The sequence below is a fragment of the Culex pipiens genome, chromosome 2, assembly GCF_016801865.2.
Source record: "Culex pipiens pallens isolate TS chromosome 2, TS_CPP_V2, whole genome shotgun sequence".
Classification (NCBI taxonomy): domain Eukaryota; kingdom Metazoa; phylum Arthropoda; class Insecta; order Diptera; family Culicidae; genus Culex; species Culex pipiens.
The window spans coordinates 54,077,606-54,101,946 of NC_068938.1; the positions used below are offsets into that span (position 1 = coordinate 54,077,606).

General features: G+C 37.4%; 2 protein-coding genes across 4 annotated transcripts in view; one reads left to right on the plus strand and one right to left on the minus strand.

The window, feature by feature from the left end:
• LOC120426122 (inactive serine protease scarface) overlaps positions 1-14,197 on the plus strand; it is an 88,460-nt gene extending 74,263 nt beyond the window's left edge. For 2 of the 3 annotated variants that reach the window (XM_039590824.2, XM_039590826.2), the window contains exons 5-8: positions 10,804-12,033; positions 12,100-12,254; positions 12,314-12,591; positions 12,657-14,197. In XM_039590824.2, coding sequence (XP_039446758.1) covers positions 10,804-12,033; positions 12,100-12,254; positions 12,314-12,591; positions 12,657-13,075 — 2,082 coding nt within the window. In that variant the 3' untranslated portion in view covers positions 13,076-14,197. The remainder of the gene's footprint in view (positions 1-10,803; positions 12,034-12,099; positions 12,255-12,313; positions 12,592-12,656) is intronic. The other variant, XM_039590825.2, reaches the window with a different exon arrangement.
• LOC120426123 (probable GDP-L-fucose synthase) lies at positions 13,704-16,893 on the minus strand. The gene is made up of 4 exons (XM_039590827.2): positions 16,658-16,893; positions 15,240-15,483; positions 14,957-15,181; positions 13,704-14,647 (listed from the first exon to the last, which is right to left on the minus strand). Exons 1-4 carry the CDS (start codon positions 16,783-16,785, stop codon positions 14,273-14,275), a joined length of 972 nt encoding a protein of 323 aa, XP_039446761.1. The 5' UTR covers positions 16,786-16,893; the 3' UTR covers positions 13,704-14,272.
• Between the last annotated feature and the right edge of the window lie 7,448 nt (positions 16,894-24,341).

The following is a 24,341-nucleotide window of genomic DNA, read 5'->3' on the forward strand; positions in this document are numbered from 1 at the left end:
GAATTTTTCAATTGGTCACGTCAGCTGTTGATCAGCTGTACAGAATCTCCAAAGGCAACATAATAACTCAATGTTGTAAATTTAAAGTGGCTGATTAGCGTTAGAGGGGAGAGATGGATGGTATTGGAGGGGAGGGGTGGGTGACACAGTGTTTAACAAATTATTTATCGGTCATGACGCGGATGACGCGTGCTACTTTGAAGAAACCGGTGGTGGAGGTGGCGGCTTTTAATGGATGGATTTGATGATGGGTAACGTGTTCTAAAGCGGGCTATTTAGCGGCGATGGGCGGAATTTTGAGTGGCTATTAATGTTGATCGCGCGCGCTCTCGGATGGGCAGTTTCCTATCGAATAAATTTAACCATTTATGAGACAAGCTCGCTGTTTTACATGTAAATCTGTATTTTTCCCATTAACAAATATTACTATGTAACATATAGGTAATATTATTCTTTTGTATTTAAAAATCTTTATTCCAATATCCGGGTGTTCAGAAATAAACATCTTCATCGGTTTATGATAAATAGCTCGGAGCTAGTACGAAATCAATAAACAAATATTAACTCTGCACCGACGTCTACTATTACTACTATGTCAACAGCTGCAGCTCTGTTCTAGCTCATCCTTGTTAGATTATGTCATTAGCAAGTCTCCTAAAGTGGCAACCTCTCGATTTGTTAGAAATGTGCTTGAGGTGTGTTTTTGCTTTCACTGTCGTTTGTCTCAGCTACGAGTTAAGTTTAATTGAGTATAAATTGTCTTACAGTACTTGACCTCAGATGAGACTTTGTTGTTGACATCAGGAATTGGTGAATACTCATCAGTTTGGCCTCATCCATAAAGTACGTCACGCTAAAATCCGCCAAAACTTACAACCCTCTCCCCCTTTGTCACACTTTTCCTATACTTATAACATAGAATGTCACGCTTGCTCAGACCCCCCCTCTCTTCTAGGGAGCGTGACATACTTTATGGATGACGCTTTTCTGATGATTTTTTATGAGGTTCTCATTTTTACACATTTTTAAGTAACATTAATCAAAAAGAGGTAGTATTCATCCAACCAAAATTTCAACCTTCCAAAATTAAACTTTTTTTTTGTGTATACAATTTAAATTTTCATAGCTAAATAAATTTCACGATAAAGTAATTTGAAGGAATACTGCCTTTTAAAATTACAGATTTTCAAGATGACAACAAAAAGATTTTGTTTTATTTATTCATTCGAACTTTACAAAGTGATTTTTCGCGAATTTGCGGAAGCCGCGTTATCCGTGAAATTTGCTTTGAAACCATGAATTTGGATATTATCGTGAAATGCCACAATGGTTGAAATAATTTGTTGAAATTTTAAACATTGATTTTTGAATTCAAACACGTCACAACAATTTCATGGATAATTAGGCGATTTATAACCGTGAACATTTATCTTTAAAAGGAAATAGATATGAAATTGATATGAAATAACGTAATTTAAAAATTAAATGAAACAAAACGCAACACGAAGCTGCTGTTTTATATTTTATTATCGTATATCGTGGGGAAAATTCATGAAAGATTTGAGATTTTGAACTATTTTTAATTCACGATAAATACCAAAACAAATAAAATCTGCTACAAATGGAATATCAAAATAATTATGTAATATTCAAATACCCCATAATTTTTATTTAACTTTGTTTTGATAATAAGTTGTTTTAATGTTACAAAATTTGATTCATAAAAATTGCGTGCTGTAAATATTTTGTGTGACTGTGACTGTTACATTTTCGTACAGTTTTTTTTAACACAAATATTCTATGACTACGAGTTTTTTTTTTTCATTTATCTCATCCAGTTTTCCGAGTATCGTGAAATTGTGCAGATAATTAACTTAAATTCATGCCCGCAAAAAGTTTTTTTTTCGGCGAAAAAAAATCTCTTCAATACTTGGATATTTTGAAAATTAATGATTGCAAAACAACTGGGCAGGTGTAAAATGCACTTTAAAACACTTTTTTCATTCAAATTTTGAGACCATGGCTTGTTATTTCAATTTTTATATTTTTTTTATTTGTTATTTGTTGAGGGACACAAACTTCAAAAAATATGTGCAATGGCCCTACTTGAAAAAAAAAAAAAGATTTTGGTTGAATGTACTTGTGTTTCCAATAAGATTTTAAACTTTTTTTTTATTTCGGAAATGGTGACATGTAATCTGAACAATTTATTTAACGGAGTAATTTTTTTTTTAAATAAAGTGTGCCTTAGGAAAATCGTTAAGAGAGCCAGAATTTCAACATTTCAATGAAAAAAATGTTCGAAAATGTTTTAAGCAGTCATAACGTTAAATTGCAATAATTATTTTCAAAAAAATTAAGATTTGGCGAAAAAAAAAAACATTTGAACGAAAAAACATTTTTTCATCGAAAATTCACTACAATTTAAATTATTTTCAAACAAACCAGTTTATGCTAAAATGATTCTAAGGCAGAGGAATGCATTTTTCATTGATTTTATCTAATTGCACTTCAATTTCAGTTGACTTTGTGAAGTTTTTTGAAAATATATTTTTAAAATGGGGATGGTTTCTAGAAAAAAGCTTTGTAAAATATTAGCAACATCCTTATTCCTCCGATTTCAACATTTTGTCTGCCTGAATCAGATGGTAGTCAATCAGATTCGTTATCCAACTGTCATGAGTTCGAATCCCGAGGGAAGGTTTCTAAGTGCAAAGTAAGTTTGAGGGTAAGTTCATTAATGGGTCATTACGACTTTTAAATTGATATAAAATACTTATATTTTTGCAAGCCTCCTTCGCTATAACTATCCCACATCTATTAGCTATTTCGTAGGTTATTTTTGCATTTTTTTTCCTTCTCTGTCCAATTAGTTCTCCTTAGTAAGAGTAACTCTCTCCCCATTAAGAACAAATCAGCTGTTGAAAGGTAGTCCATATCTCAGCTCAGGATAACAACTGCACCAATGTATTTGTTAAAGCAACCAAATGAATGAAAAGGAAATATTTTTGCAATTATAACAGATTTCTACCTAAGTCGAATTTGAACGTTTTATAAATATTTCCAAAAACGTTTGATGAAAGTTTTGAAGATATTTAATTATTTCACTCACATTGAAAACATTGAAACGAAAAAATCTTACTAAGAAATGTTATTCTTGTCTCTAAGACAAAATCTGGTTGGACTGAATTAGAAGTGTAGGAATTGAACTATTTTACCTGAATTTCTCAAAAGTAACAGGAAATTTAAAATTCAAACAAAAATAACGATCTTTCTTACATCCGGCCCACTGTATCCTAATAAACTCCACATTCCTGCCTGGTCTGACCGTGACATCAACTCCACATGCCACCGGTCGCGGCCAAAATCCCTAAAATGACAAGCTAATTTCCTTACACCTTCGTCGACGTGTCGTCTTAGCGTTGCCACCCGACTGTCCGCTGGTCACCATAATCGGTCATTGTCAGGCGTGTGTCAACCGACTATTGCTGGCAGCAGTGGTCAGCCGGTAGCGGCATTAATGTCTCTGTCATCGAAACTGTGCCGGTTCCGTCACATACCTACACGCAACTTTCTTTTGATCTTCGCGTTGAGGAGCTTCCCAAAGCTTCCTACACACACGTGAGCTTTTGGGTATTCTTCGATGATGAGCAGTTTGAGCCTACGCAAATTTGGGGATTTAAATTTGAATCCCTGTTTGGGTAAATATTTATGAACTCGATTGGGGTTCCGCAAAGCCGACATATTTGAATTTTAATGCTCCACTCAACTGGTGACTTCTGTGTTGACCCTAATTTTTGGTTTCAACGGAGAAAATTTTCACACTATTTTTAGAGTTGAGTTTTTTTTAAGTTGATTAGAAAGTTCTTTCTGTACTCCACGTTCTTCTAATTGAATATTCAACTAAAATCTAAAAGCAATATAAAGATAATTTCAAATGCAAGATGTGAATAATAAATCTCATTCGTGAGTTAAACTGTTCTTTCGCCACCGGGGTGGCGCCCGGCGAGCTGTGTAATATTTGCCTCGTCTCGATTGCCATAATTTGCCCATATGTCGCCGTTGATCCTTTTGCTGGGGGTCTCGACTAGACTCTCCAACGATGACGACGTCTGATTAGCAGATGATTGAAAATGTTCGATCACACGTCGTGGTTTTTGGGAAGACCGAATAGTTTGTTTTTCTTCACCTCTCGAAGTGTTTTGGTTTGTTTGGGTCTGATTTTTGGCGACCTGAAGGAGTTGAGGGGGGGACCTTACGTGTTTATAACCTCTAAATTAGCGCGCCCGTCGTCGGTCGCGACTTGGTGGCGGTTTGGCGTCTTTTTCAATAATGCGGTCAAAGCAGGGGGGTTGCATTATGTAAAGTCGGCAGCTGACGATCGCGCCGAAAGGGGCGGGTTCGGATTGGCTGACTAAGTTTGTGCCAAATTTTTCACTGGGGCACGCGTCGAGCGACCGCTCGATCGAGTTGGGTGGAGGGGATTGCCGCGTTGTCTGGTGGACATCCGGGTTCGAGATGGTTGGGTGCAATCGAGGAATGTGGTTCAAGGTCGCAGTGATTTGGGGATGAGAAATTGCAATTTAGGAGACCTCAATAATAATAATAACAGCATAATAACAACTTCGACTAATTCTTTACTAGCTATTTTTTTTTTCATATTTACATAATTTGTTCCGAAATATGTTATTGAGAATTTTAGAAGTCTGACAATTTTTTCAAAGAAATAACTTTAAAATGTTCTGATATTGATGCTCAAAAAATCATCTGGAATATCAATATTTATATGGTAACCTGTCAACCCTGCTTGCAAGACTTATCTATAGATTTGAGTAATCAAAGTGTTAGAACCGAATTCCATTTTGTATCCGATGGGATTGCTCCGCAGAAGCGCAGCAAAAACATATTAATTGAGGAAATTTTGAATAGGTACTACAAAAAAATAAATAAACAATTTAGCATGAGTATCCAAAATGGTTTTTTAAGTTCATATTCTTATTTTGTTAAAATCAATAAAAAGTTAACATCTCGTTCTCTTAATATTAAAGGTAAGCAGTCGTGGCTAACTGTTTACGATGTTTACTTTGTAAGCGTATAGTTCTGAGTTTGATTCCCATCTGCTCCTTACTAGAAAGTTCTGGTATCAATGCATTCTAAAGAAATTGAAATCAATGATCCCACGGTGGGGTTCGATCCTCTTTTCTTTTGATTATTAATCAAAAATGTTATCCACGCAATCGTTGAGGCTGCTTAAGAAGGACTTAGACCAGATTTTCTCAATCGGTGAAGAATTCCCTTTTGAGGGGGAATTTGGTCATTCATCACCCTTTCTTTGAAATATCGAATTGGGAAGGATATATCCACACTAGAGCGTCCAATTTCCCGTCCCGGGAAAACAATTTCCTGGGAATTCCCGGGTTTCCCGAAAAAAATATTTCCCGGGAATTCCCGAAATTCATATTCTTACTTTTTGATATATGTTTTTAAATAAAAAAAATGTGAAAGAACTCAACTCACTAATAAGCTCAATAAGTAAACAACAGGAAATTGAATTGATCCATTTACTGTTCTTATTTTTAAAAACTTATCAGTTCGTCTAAAAAATTCATGTCAAGGTTTATTTCAGATGATATTATTTTTAAAACCATTTACAATTGGAAATAGATCTCGTTTATTTGGGCAACCAAAATTATGATATTATGGAATTTAAATAAACCATTAAAATTTTGTTTTTTTTTTATGATTTTTTTTGTTCTACCATTTGAAAATAAAATACCCCTTCCTGCCAAGATCAAAATTTAGTTTCTTCTACGTTTTAGTTTTCCAAATTGGATAAAAAATTAATTGATATCATTAAATGTCTCAAAGAGGGCTGTGCTAGAAAAATTATGTTAATTTGTTTGAAACTGTTCGATAAATTATAGTTAAAAGTTGAAAATTTATAGAGCACTAGAGCTACCGAGGGCGTAAGGGGTTTAAATATGAAACTACTAAACTATTTTTTTTTGCTATAAAAAAAATTAAACGAAGGCTGCATTATTGAAAAATTATTGAAAAAGTACTTCGTGTCATGCAAAAGGTGTTCAAAAAATTCAATTTTTTTTTCAAAAACTCGCTCCAAATATTTGAAAACTTCGAGTTGTGATTTAAACACGAAAAGACCCTTTAATTTTTGTTTCAAGGAACATAGTTTGTAATGAAATTGTTTAAATTTAAAGAATTCCAAGATTTTCCAATTTTATATTGTCAGATTTTTATAAGAATTTATAAACGAGATCGGTGAAAAATCAGGATTAATTTCAGTACAATTTTGTTAAATTTTGCATAGAATATTAAACAAAAAATGGTTTTCATTAAATAAAACCATGAGCATTATTTCAAACATAAACAGTTATTTCATAAATAGGTACAGAGAAACCTCTTTTTACGCGATGCGTTACGATTTTTTAATTTGACGATTTCACTCGAACTACGCAACATTTTTGCAATCTTTTAAAAGCAGTTTGTAGGTTTTGTTTAGATCAACAAAACGCTTTTAGAAGCTTGCAAATATATTGTATGTTTCAAGAGGAATTGAAAAAAATAAAAAGCGTAACGCCACCGCGTTAAAAAAGGTTTCTTTGTATAACATTGTTGAAGATAAGATTTTGAACTAATCGTCAATATTATTTTTTCTAGAGAGTTTGCAGCCTTACAAATCTGGGCAGTTAATTTCATTTTTTTTTGCCAAAACTGCTCAAATTATACTTTTATGGCTTTTTAAACCGTTTCATTCGCAGTCGGAATAATTCAAATATATTTGAAAAAATGCCACATGATTGATTTTTTGCTTTTTAATGAAAACTCTTATGGTAAGCATTGAATCCAGGACAATGTTTAATACAAAATTGTTCAAATGCGGCAAGCAATGTTTTGTTTGTTGCCATGAAAACATGCAACACCTGCAACACATTCCATGTTTTCAACAATGTCCGTTTCGTGACTTTCTTTTCTAATGCAAATGACCAAAATTTATTGCCAAAGCCAATGCTAGACCTAAACCATTTCCCCAGAATCATAATTTAGTACCTTCCATTCGCGAACATCAATTCCTACACTAATCGAGGTGATTAACATCTCTCACCTACAGAAAAAAAAAACATGGACACCAACATGGCGCAGGAATGGTAATGTGATACACTCTCCCGCCGTCTCGTTCCCAATGAATTAAACATTGCTCAGCGAGCAGAAAATGTCAGCCCATAAAACACCTGCAAAACGGTTCCAATTCCTAGCGTTGGCATTCCGACCCTCGAATGCTGGAAATGGACAAATTTATTATATTTTAGGCACCCTTGTAAAAATGGCCTTTCGCGGGGAGAAAGCATTTACATATGCAAACACAAACGCACACGTCCGTATTTAGCTTGCTAATTAAGAGCGATTAATCATCTCAAAGTCTGAAGTCTCGATTCACACCTCCGAAAACTGGTCCGAGGACCCCGGCATGGGGTCAACGTCAACCCCAAGAGGAACCAGTTTGCCGAGTCGATTCCGTGAATTAACACGTGTGTGTCTGTGACAGCTGATTGATACCGAGAGGCCGGCCAAGTGGCTGCATTTTATTGATTGAGAGACCCCGCTGCCAGCGGGAGCGAGACCCCACAGGGGTTTTCCATTGTCAGCTACGGTAGGAACCTGTTTGCGGATTACGATAATCGTCTCGTCATTCGGTGGTTATAGCGCAAAGTTTAGGAAAGTGGATCAGTTATGGGAGATTGCTACCGTTTTAGATTGATGCAAGTTTGAACTAGAAATTGAGAGAGGAATTGACTCCCAAAATGAGCAAAACGCCTTCAAATCTCCTAGTTGCCATAGGTTTTTCAACATCTTGGAAATTGTGAAAATCTGGTTGACTCTCCTAACCCAATTCCGTGCTAATTTTGATAAAAACCAACACCTCAACAACCAGTACAAATTGCTTACCCAACCGCGTCATGACCGTGACTTTTGATTATCGTCAAGTAGTACCAAAGTCTCTTGAAACAGTGCCATCAGATCCACAGATCAATCATAATCGGCGAGACTCATCCCGTAAAGAAGAAAAAAACGTGTGGCTCCAGCGCTGCCTGGTCGACTTTTCACACCTCCATGTACGAATTTCTTGGACTGCGTTTACAAACTATGAGATAATAAAAGAAGCTTAAGTCAGTGAAATGGGCAAATTTGGCCAAGCAATTAGACCGTCCGGACCGATTGTTGACATAACCATGTGTTAAAATGCAAACAATAAGGAACGGTCAGTGGTTTTAGTTGCGAGTAAACAGTTTATCAAACGATTGCCAAAAAAGGTTAGGGGACGTCTTGTAGATCTTGGTTGTTTACAGTTGACAAGATCTTTCATGTGTGATCATCTTTATATTTAAATTTATCTTCAAACAAGCCTTACCTCCTGTGATCATAATTTGATTTTACGCAGCTTTTCCCATACAATCTGCAGATTTTCCGGAATCGGTTCCAGAGTGGCCAAAGTTGTCACTTTTTGGCGTAAGAACCTTCCTTGGATTTTTACGAACCCAACGCAACAAAAAGCACCTCGATACGACGCTCCTTATTTAACTGATTCGCGTTCGAACAAAACCGTCGAAATTTTTTATATTTATAGATATAAGAAGATAAGCACAAGTATGAATTAAATATTTAAAAAAACCGACTGTCACAAAGTTTTTGGTAATAAAGCGACTTCACCTTCAACTATGACTGTGATTCAAGCTGAATCTGATAACTCCGATTCTGACTCTTATCCCTCGAAAAGTTTCGACTCCAACTCTGGCTTCACAGACTTGACAAAGATTGCTATTGTGAGATTTGTCTTTAAAAACATTTTGAATTACAGTTAAGACTTGATTATCCGAAGCCTCGATTATGCGTAGTTTCGAATATCCGAAGTTCGATTTTTTTTTTCATTTTTTTAACATCAAATTTGAGTTCTGCGACCGCATTTTAGTGAAATTTGAATAGTTGATTGCTTATTAAATAATAAAATGCATTTTTTCAGCATTTCGTCACCGCCATATTGGCCGCAACCAGAGCGTCCAATTTCCCCGGGAATTCCCAGGATTCCCGGAAAAAATATTTCCCGTTTCCCGGGAAATTTCTAAATTTCCCGGGAATTCTCAAAATTTAAGCGGAAGTATACTTTTTCCTAATTTTTTGGCACATTTTTTTAATTTACAAAATAAGTTAATGAAAAAACTATATTTAATTTTATTCAATTCAATTTACTGTTCTTATTGAACTTATCAGTTCGTCTGAAAATTTCATATCAAGGTATAGTTTAGAATATATTAGTTTGAAAAGCAACAAAAAAATACGATATTATGGAATCAAAATAAACTATTATTATTCTAAATTAGATTGTTAAACAAAAATTGTTGTTATATCATTTGAAAATAAGGTACCCCTATCCGCCAAGATCAAAATAATGTTTTTTTAAACATTCTCTTTTATCTCTCTCGTAGAGAGTTATGCAAAAATAATTTGGTTAATTTCTTGATTTTTTTTAATAGGTTCTATAAACATATGAAACACAATAGCTTATAGGACCTTAAAAAACTCTATTTGTTCAAAAGTGTTCGAGAAATTGCATTTTAAAGTTGAGAGTTCAAATAGCACTTGAGCTAACAAGGGCGTAAGAGGTTTTAATATGAAAAAGCATCTAAACTAAGAAAAATCTTTTAGCCGAAGTCAATTATTAAGCTGAATCAATCAAAAACTATAATATAGAGAGTTTCCAAAAAATCGAAACATATTTTAAAATCTCGCTCCACTTTGAGTTGTGATTTAATAAAAACAATATTTCAAGTAAAAAAGCAATTTTCAAAGGTAAATTCAATGCTTATTTATTTATTCATAAGTTCAAACAAGTAAGATTAGTTCGGGAAAAAAGATTTGCTAATAAAAACATATTTCCTTCGTGTTTTTTTTTTCATTTCACCTTGTTGTGTCAATATAATTCTTTATTATATTCTCTCAAACTGTACACAGAGCCATATTCAATAGCAATTGTATGGCTTTGAAGCATGGATAAATTTTATTTGCTTTCCAAACACAAGGATCAGTAAAAAAAAAATTGAAAAATACTTATGATTTTTTTTTTATATTTTGTACAAATTTAAAGACGCCTATAAATTTTAAAAATTATACATTTTCTTGAAGATTTTTGTTTTGTTTTTTTTTTATGAGCGGTTAAGGCATCAATGGACCTTCTCTCCTATTTTGATCATTGAATGGTTTTTTTATGCAATTTTGTTGTAAAATATTTTCAGAACCTAAATAATTTTTAATAAATTTAAAATTTCCCGGGAAATCAGTAGAAAATTTATCGTATCCCAGGAATTTTGTAACCCCGGGAAATTGGACGCTCTAGCCGCTTGAGTTTAAAAATTCTAAATCACTTTGGCCTAGTTAAGGGGTCATACTAAAGCTTAAATATCAAAAATAAGACAATGAAATTTTTTTTTGTGAATTGGTTTTCCGCAGTTTAATTTTTTCGAGGCCTTCGGATAATCGAGTCTGGACAGTATTATATTGAAGAGTTTTTATTAAGAGTTGGAACACTATTATTTGAATAGAATATCATGAGATAAATAAAGTTTCCACGCACACATGTTTCAAGAAGCATTGATTAATGGCAAAGGCTGATCCAAAAGCCATGATCACGACACAGCGGAGATTGATTACGCGAATGACGTCTCCAACTTCCCTAACTCATGACTGATGATCAACGCGTGCTAAACTTTGCCTTCTTCCTCTTTTTTTCAGGGCGGCCAATGCTTTGCCCCAGACGTCTGCTGCCGGACCCAATCGCTGGACACCTCGTCCACCGTGCTGACCAACGAAGGATACGTCGTAAGAGTGCCCACCAATCAGTACCTTCCACCGGAAGGTCAAAACACAAACACAAACATTCAAACCGCACCACCACCACCACTACCCACTACACCACGCCCACCACCACCCACCACGACACGTTACGTGCCACCACCCACCACAACACGTTACGTGCCACCACCCACCACAACACGTTACGTTCCACCCACGACACGTTACGTACCACCGCAAACCACCACCACACGGTACGTGCCGCCATCGACCACAACCCGGTACTTCCCGCCGCCAACCACAACGCGCCCCTCATATCGCGGTGATGAGTACATCCCACCAAGGGAAGAAATTCCGGCACCCTCGAATACCGATCCTAACGCGGTGAGACCACCCCCACAGGGCGACGAGAACCCGAGCCCAGCTAACGACACCCCGGCCGTGATCCCGCCTCCGAGGCCAGCTCCACCACCGCGACCAAACAACCCAACTGGACCGTCGCGTCCGAACATCCCGAACGGACCACCAGCTCCGCCACCACTCCCACCAGTAGGATGTTCCGCCGCCATGAACTGTACCGAAACCCAATTCTGCTCGTCCACCGGTGTCATCTCCAAGACCGAAGTTTTCCTAACGCCCGAACAGGAACTGTTCCGCGTACCCGTCACCGAATGCCGCAGTCCCGACCGTGGCTTCACCGGAGTGTGCTGTCGTGATCCGGACTACGTCGACCCATGGCCAGTCGGTCTGCTCGGACTGTACAACCCGGAACTGCTTCCGTTCGACGATGGCTCGTACAAACCTAACGGAGGAAACGGCAATGGTAATGGAAATGGAAATGGCAACGGCAACGGTATTCAACGCACCCAGACCAACGAAGCGATCCTGGCCTCGCCAAGCCGCGTAACGGCTGCCCAGACGTACGGCCCGAACCAGATCACCGCCGCTAGCCAGACGCAGTTTACCCAGGCCAAGACGCAGTACGATCGGGGAGTAACGGCTGCCGCCAGCTCGCAAACGACTACGGCCGTCCAGCAGCAGCAGTCCACCGTTAGCAACACCGGAAATAAGCGATTCACCGCCGGAGGGCTGCAGTTTGTGCACAGCGGCAACACCCGCTTCAAGCCGTTCCAGAAGCAGACCAGTGGGACGTGTGCGCCAAGGAATTACGTGAGTATTGCGGGGCAGGAATCGCGAGGTGAGTAAATGCGAGCTTTGTTTTGTATCTCGTTGTAGAACACACAACCGCGTGGCGCAGGACCGTGGGACACCGGCTTCGGCGAGTTCCCGTGGCAGGCGATGGTGATTCTGGAGTCAAACAAGACGCTGCTGTGCGGTGGAGCTATCATTTCCGAGACGACCGTCGTGACGGCCGCCAACTGTGTTTACGGGTAAGATCGTTTTAGAAACTGGTGCGAGTCTGATGATTGACTTTGGTTTCACATTGTAGAATCAACCCACGCGACGTGATGATCAAGGGCGGAGAGTGGCGCCTGGGAGTAGACGCCGAGCCGAAGACGTTCCAGATTGTGCGCGTGAAGGACGTAATCTACCACCCGGCGTACCAGCCGACGACGCTGAACTACGACGTGGCGATGTTGGTGCTGGAGGACCGCCTGCGGTACGATACCCACATTGGACCGCTGTGCCTGGATGAAAACGATGTGGTGCCGAGTGCGTCGTACGACAACTGCGTTACCACCGGATGGGGACGGGAAGTGCTGAGGAGTGAGTAGATTTGGGATGGGGGGAAGAGTTTGGACAGCTCGTTCAACCCGTGTTTTTCGTTTTAGTTCACATCGGAAATGCGCTGATGCGCCAGATGCCCATCTCGCTGCTGTCGGAGTCTGAAAGCCAGCGCCAGGCGCAGATCAACGGGTTCACGGCGGAGTCGCACATCTGTGGTCGTCCAGCGGCCGATGCTTGCGATGTAGACATCGGCAGTGCGTTGGCTTGCGCTGACACGAGCGGAACCTACTACCTGAAGGGTGTCTACTCGTCGGACAACGGCTGTGGCCGACCGGACCAGATTGCGTCCTTCTCGACCATCGACGTGCAGTGGCTGAAGCAGGCGCTGAAGAACCCGAACCAGCTCATCACGCCGGTGCCAAACTACCAGACGGCGGCCAACAGCCCCCTGGTCAGCACCGTCCAGCAGCCGTCGACGCTGGGACCGAACTATGGCAAGGGCTATCTGCCACCATACAAATAAGAGTCAAATCAATCACCACAGAGATATGACCGAAATTACTAAATGCTTTAGATAGAACTTATTGCTAGCTGATAGGTACGACGAAGTGACCACTGTTTTACTATATACGACTAGAGACATCGCGACTCATCCTACCGTCATCCATTTTGTTTTACCTCCAAATCGATTTTAAATTTAAGTTTTTGTAAACGCATCTTGTTGTGATTTTTTCAACACACAATCATCGGAGAATCATGCGCAAATTCTTCATCAGAACAAAAGATTCCCGAGCCCATACACCAACATCCACGACAGCAACGCAACAAAAAAAAATCACATCTTAATAGTTCTACTTCGTTAGTGATAGAAGTTATTGTGTAGGTCAAAAGCATTCTAGCCAAACTCCCTCTCCCCAAATCATGTGTCCCTTCTTCTTGCTGACAGCAGTGGTATTAACTCATACTCATATGTTGCGTAAAATTCAAACCTTATCCACCACGAAAAGCACCCACACAACTTAAAGTAGGCAATTATCGAGCCATTTTACCCCCTTTTTATAAAGTTAACAACATTTTGATGCATTTTTTCTAACATCACGCCCTGTACAAATTCCATTTTGTTTCGCCAGTTGTTTAGAGTTAAATTGTTCTTGTTTAAAAAAAAAGAAAATTATTTGCACTTTACGGAAAAGTTTTTTGAAGTTTTTTTTGGCACCATAATTCAAAATTTATTCACTACTTTATTTGGATCAAAATTGTTTTCGAGCACAAGAATTGAAGTATTTCACCGCAGTTTAATCTGATAAGTTTAATGCATTTTATTCCCGCAATAATTAATCGAATTTGAGCTCTCTCTTTGGTAGCGAGAGAAGTTTGCAACGGTGCAAAGCTAATTTCTTTGACGGAACGAAGCACGAACTGCTGATTTGAGTGGAAGAGCTGTTTGAGCAGCCGCGACGGGTGACCAGAAATCGATAGAGGAAGCAGTTTTTTGACAAACTTGTGTTTGGGCCGAAATCGGCCGAGTGGATGTCACAAGAAGTTGTGAAGCAAGTATAACGTAACGATAAAAATGATATTTTTAGACTTATTTAATTATCTGTACATAAACCATACATTATAAGACATTTTATAAGAAAAATAACATCTCGTGTTTGCGTATCGAATGAAAGAAACGTCCCATTGGAAAAATAAACCTCATTTTATTGTCAACAAAACTTCACTTCCTCGCCTTTTCGTAGTTCTCCAAATACCACTTGACGGTCTCCTGAATCGCACTATCAAATTCGGTAAACTTAAAATCCGGCAGTAGCCGTCTCAGCTTGCCGTTCGAGGCCGTCTTCTTGTGTTGTCCGTCCGCTTTGCTGGTATCAAACTCCAATTTTCCCTTGAAGTCGAACGCCTTCACCAGGGATTGTGCGAGCTGGGCTATCGACACTTCCGCCGCCTCGTCCACCGACAGGATGATCGGATCCACCGATTCGTAGTGGCGCAGAACCCACACGAACAGTTTGGCCAGGTCGATCGAGTAGATGAACTGCCGCAGGGGTTTGCCTGTTCCGTACACGGAGAATGTCTTCTCTTCTTGGGGTTTCTGCGGGAAATTGAGGTTGGTTACTGAGATACTCATTCAGGGCTGTGAAGTTGGAGTCAGCGTCCAAATCGACTTATTCAAAGAAGCCAGAGTCGGAGTCGCTAAATCTTGAGAAGCTGGAGTTAGGGTTGGCTAATTGTCAGCAAATTTGTATAGAAGTTGGAAAGGAATCAAAATCGGTGAAATAGTGTCTTTTTAGATAGTTTGCTTAGGAATCGGAATTGGAGTCGCTAAATCTTCAGAAACAGTAGTCAGATTCGCTGAAAAAGATACCCAACTCCACAGCTCTCGATTGTTGTCAGAACATACCTCAGGATCCTTCACATAAATCGTTTCGTGCAACCGGTGGATCATCCCAGGGATCACGTGGCTCACCCCAGGTGTAAAGTTGTCAAACGGACCGAACACGTTGCACGGCACGACGGAGGTGAACATGTCCCCGTGTTGCTGGTTGTAAGCTCGATTCGTGATATCGATCATCCGTTTAGCGTAGCTATACCCAAAGTTCGAATCATGCGGTGGTCCGTTGTGGATCTACAATAATTCTTATTAGAATCGAGCATTTCTTCCATTCCTCCCAAAAAACACCCACCATAGTTTCGTCGATCGGATACGTGGTCTTGTCGGGGAAGATACAGGTCGACAAGCACGACACCACCTTCTGCACCTTGAATTCATGGCTCAGCAGAAGCACGTTGTCGTTGATTTGGAGGTTTTTGCGCAGAAAGTCAAGATTGTTGTTCATGTTGTGGAACAGGCCACCGACCATGGCGGCCAGGTGAATCACGTGCGTCGGTTGGTGGCGCTCGAACATCGAACGTGTCGACTGGAGGTCACTGGGAAAGAAGCAGAGAATTGAGCTGATAGTTGGACATCTGGTGGCGAGCACAGGAAGCTCGGGACGTGTTTTAGCTGAGACACACATGCCGTAGTAAAAATCGCAGTGGAATAGGGTGAAGATTGATTTTTGATTAAATAAAAAGCTTGATTTTGTCTTGATTTAAATTTATTAAGGACATTAAGAAAATCTTTCAGTGAAAAACATTTCGTGAAGAAAGTTTTATTTATTTGAAATTCAAATTTTGAAAGTGACTTAATCTCGTTAGTATAAACTATTTATTGTACCAAAGTAGATTTTCTGATAATGAGATAAATTTCGAGGAGCAACAAGAGGCTTATCTATCTTCTCAAAAATACCAGTTCTCTTTTAATAAGAAAAAAGCCCTAATAAATGTTTAAACTATTGAGTATTTGTACCTTTTTGCATCTTATTTGCCGATTCTGACAATATAAACTGTTTAAGGGGGGGAGGGGGAGTCTGAGCAAGTGTGACAATGCGTGTTATAAGTATAGGAAAAGCGTGACAAAGGGGGGGTAAATTTTGGCTGATTTTAGCGTGACGTACTTTATGGATGAAGCCCTACTCGCTCACTTCGTACTTCAATAATCTTCATTACATTGGTCTGCTAAAATTTTCAGTTTTAGAAACTGTATTTAACGTCAAGGTTAGCCAACATTAGATGCCCGATGAAAATTAATGCTTTTATACAAATTTTCGCTCCCTTTTTCATTTCAATCTTTTGACCTAGGAAACTTGTAGCAAACAGCTCAATATAAACAAATTCAAAATTGTTTCTACAGTCACTTTTTCACTTTTTGGTTGTTTTCCACATTTTCTACTATAGAATGATAAAATTATCATTTAATTTGTTAAAGACTACTAGAGGAATATTCTGGAACATTACAAAAAATAACTGCTAACTTTTTTTTTACATTTGTGAAAAACACAGCCAATACTGACCTCGAAAAATATCATTTAAAAAAATCGCAAAGTTAAGTAAAATAAGTCAAACTTCCAACTCTAAATTTTTATTGTTTTAATGCTGTTCAAAGATCTAAACTTGGTTAAAAATTTGTTTCTTGGAGAATTTTAAGATCAAAGCCATGGGGTTGGGTTGTAGAAGGCTACATAACCTAAATTAAATTAAACTAAATAATCTCAATCCTTACGTCAAATCTGCCTCCTTGGAGCCGACAAAGAGCCACTTTTCATTTTGAGGATTTTCCTCCTTAATAACTGCTTCAATTGCTCGGCCAACCAGTCCGGTTCCACCAGTAACTAGCACGGTTTTAGTCATGATGGATAGTGGGATATAAAATTAAACAGTTATCAACTTAAATGAAGTTATTCACGTCGTGGTCTCAAATGGACTGTGAAAATTACACTAATCCGGTGTTTTTGTTGACGAATGCAAAATGTTTTGTCACCGGTGTCAAACGCGGAACGTCAAGTCCGGTGTGTTATCTCGCGTTATGAAATTTGTATTGTTGCTTGCCTTTAAATCGCATGCTTTTGATTTTTAGTACAAGTTTCTTATAAGAATCTGAGCAACATAGTCAAGTATGAATTGCGGAAAATGTGTCAATAAATATTTAATATTTATTAATTTTACAATTTCTTAAGTGAACAAAACATTTTCGAAATCTATCACTTCAATAGAATTGTATCTTATCTGTAAAATACTCAAAGAAAGTAAAATATTCAAGAAGCCAATATCAATACTTTTTCAGTGTAGAGCTATCGTTGTAACGTGTTGGAAGAATTGCGGTTCGTGTCACGGATAAATCGGTTTTGTCTAATTCCTGTAGATGTCGTAGCGAAAATTACTTAAATATCTCTGGTAATGAAACAACATAAGGTCATTGTTGGTAATATCTTTTGTATTTTATTTGCTTGATTTTGATTTAATTTTTAACTTTTTTTAAATGACAAAGAAGATGTGTTGCCAATTTATATGTTACTCAGTAGTTTCCAACATCGTGAAATTTAAATAAAAATAGAAGTCTAATCAACTGAAAACAATCTAAAATGCATTTTTCTGCACTTATATTCAAATATTCAGCATGTTGGGGCTGATTGAAAAGTTTTTTGAAATTGCTGGAAGCGTAATTTCTCTTCGCCGTCGACGAGAAAGCTATCCCTGCCTGTGAAACCTCTTTTTAAAATAAGAATTTCCTTTTGCTGCCCGCTTCAATTATTTTAAAACAGAATATAGGCCACACCCTTTTCCTACTGCAATCCAAGTCGAGCATCTCATTTCCATTTACCAATCAGAATTATTTGATTTGAATTATTTCAACAAAACTAATGTAAATTTCCAATGAATCTATTGTAAACATACATCATTTATCATGATACCTTTTGGTACATGATGAATAATGTAAATTTACAGGATTATTTTTTACTGTGTAGTCAAATACAAATAATCCGGCTTCAAAAATATTCATCAATGCAACTTAAATGGTCAAACATGAGGCAGTGTAGCCAGATCTTTTAACTTTTAGTTTTGTCGAATCGAATGCGAACGTTTTAGTTTTAATCGATTCTGTCAGTACTGAGAAAACTGAGTGACATTATTGGTAAAACATTGGTTTTGTACACATGAACACAGACCTTTCCATAGTTTTTTTTTGAAAAGGTCCAATAAACTATTGTCTTTCATATGTTTATAGGACCTATTCAAAAAAAAAAAAAACTCTAGATTTGTTCAGTTTTCGATTCTGAGTTGGTTGTTACCGTAAACTGGGGTGACTTTGATAGCCCGAGGTGACATTGATAGAAATTTGATTTGGCCACTAATTTTGATACATCCAATGTAACAGTCACATTTTTGCATATATGTTCGATAATAAGCTATCCCTTAAAGCTTAAAACTCAAAATTCTCAAAATTGTTTAGATATTAATTTGACGGGCATTTGAAAAACCTATCAAAGTCACTCCGGGCTATCAAAGTCACCCCAGTTTACGGTATACATGAATTGTACTTCGAGCTTTTTGTGCAAAGTTGTGTTCTGACAGGATTGATCAAATATTGTCTTGCGATACATAACATTGCCTTCCAAAGCAAAAACGACGACGAAGTTGACTTTATAGCTGTCGGCCACCATTGCTAGTACCAACCACTAGTGTCTTCCTTTTTATCTACAAGGACTTCGCCGCCCTGGGCTCCTAAGTGTATGAAAGTATGGCACGGAGCGAAGGCGCCGAATACCCATATTTACACGAAGAATTTTAGAGCGCCCGCCGCGGGATTCGAACCGGCGACCTCTGGATTGTGAGTCCAGTGCGCCGTCCGATTGATCCACACGGGCGGGACTTCCAAAGCAACTGCAAGTAATAATCAAGCTCAGTTGGAGACCCTAAGCCGCTCATAATGAAGTCAGAACAGGCCCACATCAACCCACTTGATGACTGATACGCACCTAATCCGTGGTCTTCCCTTCCTTACAACTCCATAGGGTCATCAATCCATTCCCTCTCAGACCCAAGGTGAAATTAATAGAGTCAATCTCTTCTCTTCATATAATGATGCAAAATATATGGCCGAAATCATTCATCGGATTACCTACCTCGCGCGAATCCCTCTCAGGCAGAAAGTGTGTTGCTCAACGCTGTGACTGCTGTCCCTTTAGGAAGCCATGAATTACGATCTATTACACAGTCACAACACTTCAGATCTCGTGTACCCGGCCTTTCACTTTGAATGGGTCTCCCATCGCGCTTGGAGTCCCCTCCACCTTAAGGTAAAATTGCCTTCCTCCTTCCTCCTGGTTACTAACCGCACTTTGGTAATTGAATTAAAAGCTCCGACCGGACAACACCCCCGCCAAAAATAAACGACCACCCTTCCCCCACTCCTAGGTACTGCTTTTGAAGGTGTAAAAACAGAAATTTTAAATTTAGCACCCATTCAAATCATAATCAAAGCTCATTTAGCTTATTTTCAATCCCTTCATAAATTCAGCTCTGCTCACCTCCGACGGCTACGGGTTGACTTACTGGCTGCTTGACCCCCGGCCCCGCTCTTTACTGGTGTAGGGTTCTTCCTCCTCGAGCGCGGGATGAATAAGGGGTCCGTTTGAAGCGCGAAAATAATTCAGTTTTATTCACAACTTCTCGCAGTGGATTGTGCGTGAGTGTGTGTAGTAACGCGGGTACGCATTTCAAGAACGTAACGAGTTCGAAGGTGGGTTGATTCTTTTCACAAGATGGCAGGGGTGCTAAAGGTTATCATGATGACTAGATTTTTTTTAGCAATTTTTACCAAGTAAGATCAATTCAAAAGATCTTGTAGTTTTTTGTAATAAAAATAGTTTATCACAGGAAATTTTATCAAAATCTGAAAATATTTTTATCAAAAAGCCCTCCCAATTTCATATAAGATTGCCTTTACAACAATTCCGCCTTAAATCGGAAAAATTTATGATGAATTTGTGATTTTTTGTCAATAAGTAGGGAAAAGTAGGAAATCCGAAGCAAGTATGTTTGAAAATGAATAATTTGGTTAAATTTTGTACAATTTTCAACTTGAATTCACCTATGTCGTTCGAGAATGACAGGAAAAGTAAGTAGTTTCACGACAGAGTTGCAAAAAAGATTTTTTACGGTACTGTACTTACGAAATGTTACAAAAATCTAAATGTTGCGAGCCCAAAAATGCTAAATATTATTATAATCGCAGAAAAATGCATTTGAAATGGGTTTATGTTGATTAGACCTCTATTTCCATTAAATTTTTTAAGTTTTTTGAAAATGTGTTTTTGCCACTTAATTTTTCAGGCAAATTTTGAAGAGTTTGGGGGGTAGGGGAAGTTGGCAAATATTTTGAAAAATATTTGCAGCAGCCTAATTTTGTCTTTTCACAAAAAATGTACAGAATAATTTTTTACCGTTATTTTAGATGTCATATCCAATTTGCAATCAAAAAGTGCTAAACATATTTTCAAATGCCCTTAAACAATAAATATTGATTAAATCACTACCAAATAAATTTTCACTAGCCTGTGCCATACCTCAAGGCATGGCATTTTTTATTAAACTTTTTTTTAAACTCATTCAAATATGAGAATTTTTAAAAATGATTGTTTCGCTCATTGAATAGAATTAAAAAAAAAGTTTTAGAGTGTAATTTTTTTTAACAGTTCTAGCAACTTTGCCCAAGTCTTCAAATCGATCAGAAAATGCGTTTTCAATAAATAGATTTTTTATATTTTGTAGCCTTTTTATGGTCATTTGCCAAAATTGTAAGAGGACGAAATAATGATTCAAATGGTGGTCATAGAAAAAGTACACACAATGTTTCATTCAAATCAAAATACAAAAAAAAATCGTCTTCTGAAGTCTCAGAGAGTTGCCCAGCATGTATTTTTTAAGTGTAAATAACTGGATTGACAAAATCTGTTTAGCAAATGATCTGATATCAACAAAAGCCAATTCGCTCAATTAAAATGCGGCCAAAGCAATCTAAAGGTAAATCGGAGGGCTTTCTTATCAATATTATTTCTAAATTTTAAAATCTCGTCTTACATACGAAAATGTCCGAAAAAAATTACAATGCCAAAAATATTTTTAAAATAATATATGTTGATTAAGTTTTATTTAAATTTAAAATTTAAGTTATTGTCACTTGAATTGAATTTTCACATCATTACACAAAATAGACAAATTTTGCCTGAAATTCTTTAACACTAGTTTTGTTTATAATATTATCGATTCATATTGCATTTTGAACTAAATTCGAAGCACGAATTTAAAATTTTCCCATTTTATATGAAATTTGTTTTACTGAAAATGCCTATAAATGTGAAGATTTTTCAAAATTATATTTTAAAAGCACACGATATTTATTATTAACAAACTTCTTTTTCCTTTATTTAGTGGAAAATTGTCCAAAGAATTCGAAAATTAAAATCATGGCACTTTGAGAACATTAAAATAATGCTATTTATCAGGGCTGTGGAGTCGGAGTCGGAGTCAGAGCCGGAGTCGGTGGAGTCGGGTGTTTTTGGGGACCTGGAGTCGGAGTCGGAGTTGGAGTCATCAATACTCGAACCGCTGGAGTCGGAGTCGGAGCCGGAGTCGGCTAAATTTTATGAGCTGGAGTCGGATTCGGAGTCGGAGCCGAAAATTTCTGATAACCCGGAGTCGGAGTCGGAGTCGGAGTCGGAGTTATCTATAATTCAACCAAAAATATGTTTTTTATTGTTGAGTATTTGCTATAAAACAGCTTACTTTACGAAACTTCTTTTATTTTTAAATTGTTTTTCAAGTCGCTTGCGCTGCGTTGCCATTTCTTTCATTTTTTTTTCAAATTTATCAGACACACCCAACCAGCGATCGCATGATTGTGATGCATGGCGGCATGAAAGTATATCAGATTTTGCATGAAAACTGTTCTCATGCATTTTTTGCGATATATGGGTATGACATTTTTGCCCGTTACCGACAATTATCGACTTTACCGACTGCTGTTTGCTGGAATTGTGAAAAAGAATCTTAACCGAACGAGGATTGAACCATCAACTTCTCGATTGCTGATCTGAAACGCTACCACCACGCCATGGACGAATTATGAATTGCGAGGGATAGATCACCAACATATTCTGCTCTCTGAAGTGTTGCTCGGGAACGTGCCAGCATTATATGTGTTGGTGAGAACTTCAGATCGCTGACATGTTTACACACGGTTAAAAATGATCTATGGACTTGCTGCAAGTTTTTTTAATAAAATGTAACATTTTCTGCAGCAAATCAACTGTTGCAGATTTCGATATATATTTTTCCTTTGTGTGTACCATTATGTTTTTGAAGTTTTTCATTGTGATTGGAAAGCTCTAATTGTGTTATTTCACTATGATCACTAAATGATAACCTGTTAATCCCCTCTATTTTTTTGTTTGGTCATTAGGGTGACCTACGCCGTGTTAGGGTGGTCTAAAAAATGGCAATTTTCGTCATTTTTCTCAAAAACCTCTTTTTTCGAAAAATCATATCTCCGCGCCATTTCGTCCGATTTTAGCTGTCTTAGACGCAAAAGACAGGTGATGAGTTTGGCTATTTGGTTTGGTTCGACATCGCCAATTTTTTAAAATGTTATGTGAAATTTTCCGAGGAATCCGATAAAAATATTTTCAGACATAGGCTCTTTGGTCCAGACACGGTCAAAACGTCATTTTAAGTTTTCATGCGACTTTTTCAAATGGTAAGCTAAATTTTTGAAACTTCTTACTATTTTTCCCAAATAGCCAAACTCATCACCTTTCTTTTGCGTCTAAGACAGCTAAAATCGGATGAAATGGCGCGGAGATATGATTTTTCGAAAAAAGAGGTTTTTGCGAAAAATAACGAAAATTGCCATTTTTCAGACCACCCTAACACGGCGTAGGTCACCCTAATGGCCAAACAAAAAAAAATACTGGTCTAATTATTTTGGCCAAGGAACCCCCAGAAAGATTTTGAGCCCGATCGGAGAACTTTTTTTTCGGTTTAGGCTCTTTTCAAATGGAATTGCTGTATATGTATACTTGGGTATTATCCAATTTTAAGTTATTTCTTATATTTTGATGGAGACGCACGACCATTCCTGAAGCTTCGTTTTAGGTGAAGATTCAAGAAGTATCGCGCGCCTTCTTTTAAATATCTAGAAAATTTATAAGTTAAAATTAACCAAATAAAATCCTTGGTAAAATATTTTCTAGGTCGCGGATTTTTTAAAAGGACCCCTAAGCGTCCTTTCCATTATTTTAAGGTACATTGATTTGCAATAATAATCTCCAACAGCCATGGCGTGATGTCCATATACGTCTTTAAAAAATCAATGGAACTTTAAAAAATATTTTCGTTTGAAATTGTTATTTAAAAAAATAAGGTGACTTTGATATTCACTGTATTTCTAACAAATGTCAGCCTAAAAGTGAATAAATAGAATTTATATGTTAAATCGATTTTTAAGGCCAGCTTTCTTTTAATGTATCATTAAAAAATAACAATTCAATGTTTTAATTTATTAACTTTTAATAAATTTAATGCAAATTTAAGGTTAAGGTAAATTTACTTACAAAATTATTTTTCTGAAAATGCCTTCAAAACCGGAGATATTTTTTTTTGTTTAAATTACGTATACAACTTTTTCGTTTTTTTTTCACTTAGAGAGTATTTAAATAATCCTATTTATTAATATTTTCAAAGTAATAGTTAACTAACTTTAAAAACATTTAAAAATATGTGGAGTCGGAGCCAACCATTTGTTGAAAGCTGGAGCCGGAGTTGGAGTCGGAGTCGGCTAATCTCAGAAAGCCGGAGTCGGAGTTGGAGTCGGAGTCGGTTGGAACTGAAAGCCGGAGCCGGAGTCGGAGTCGGAGTCTGCTAATCTCAGAAAGCCGGAGTCGGAGCTGGAGTCGGAGTCGCTTGAAATTTGACCCGACTCCGCAGCCCTGCTATTTATCAACGTTTTCTTAGTATAGTTAACTAACTATTTTAACTTTTCTAAATTTTATGCAAACTTCTTTTTGAAATAATTTGAACACTTCTCTTCCATGGTCAGTATGATTTCATAGCATTCCGTACGTATTCAATTTGTACTCTTAATTTTGCAGAAAAATCTCAAACCTTTGATAAGTCACCCCGTTTTACGGTACACAATTTTAGTTGACTTGCGATCTTTATTTTTTAGTTTAACAATAAAACAGAATATTTTCTTTTTTTTTACTTTTCTATTATTTACATTCGATTTCTGTGATTTCATCAGTAATTTCATTTCAGTCAAATTTATGTTTTTGATTGCTTGTTGGTCAAATGTAATTTTCCAATATTTCATCGTTGAAATTTTGGCAGTATAACGAAACATATTTTTT

What these genes read in the sequence shown, in the direction of transcription:
- LOC120426123 (XM_039590827.2), bottom strand. Translation starts at nt 16,785, where the DNA reads ATGACTAAAACCGTGCTAGTTACTGGTGGAACCGGACTGGTTGGCCGA. An exon ending in TCCAAGGAGGCAGATTTGAC is followed by an intron (nt 15,484 to 16,657) that starts GTAAGGATTGAG and finishes CTTCTTTCCCAG; the next exon opens with TGACCTCCAGTCGACACGTT. An exon ending in TTTATGTGAAGGATCCTGAG is followed by an intron (nt 14,648 to 14,956) that starts GTATGTTCTGAC and finishes AATTTCCCGCAG; the next exon opens with AAACCCCAAGAAGAGAAGAC.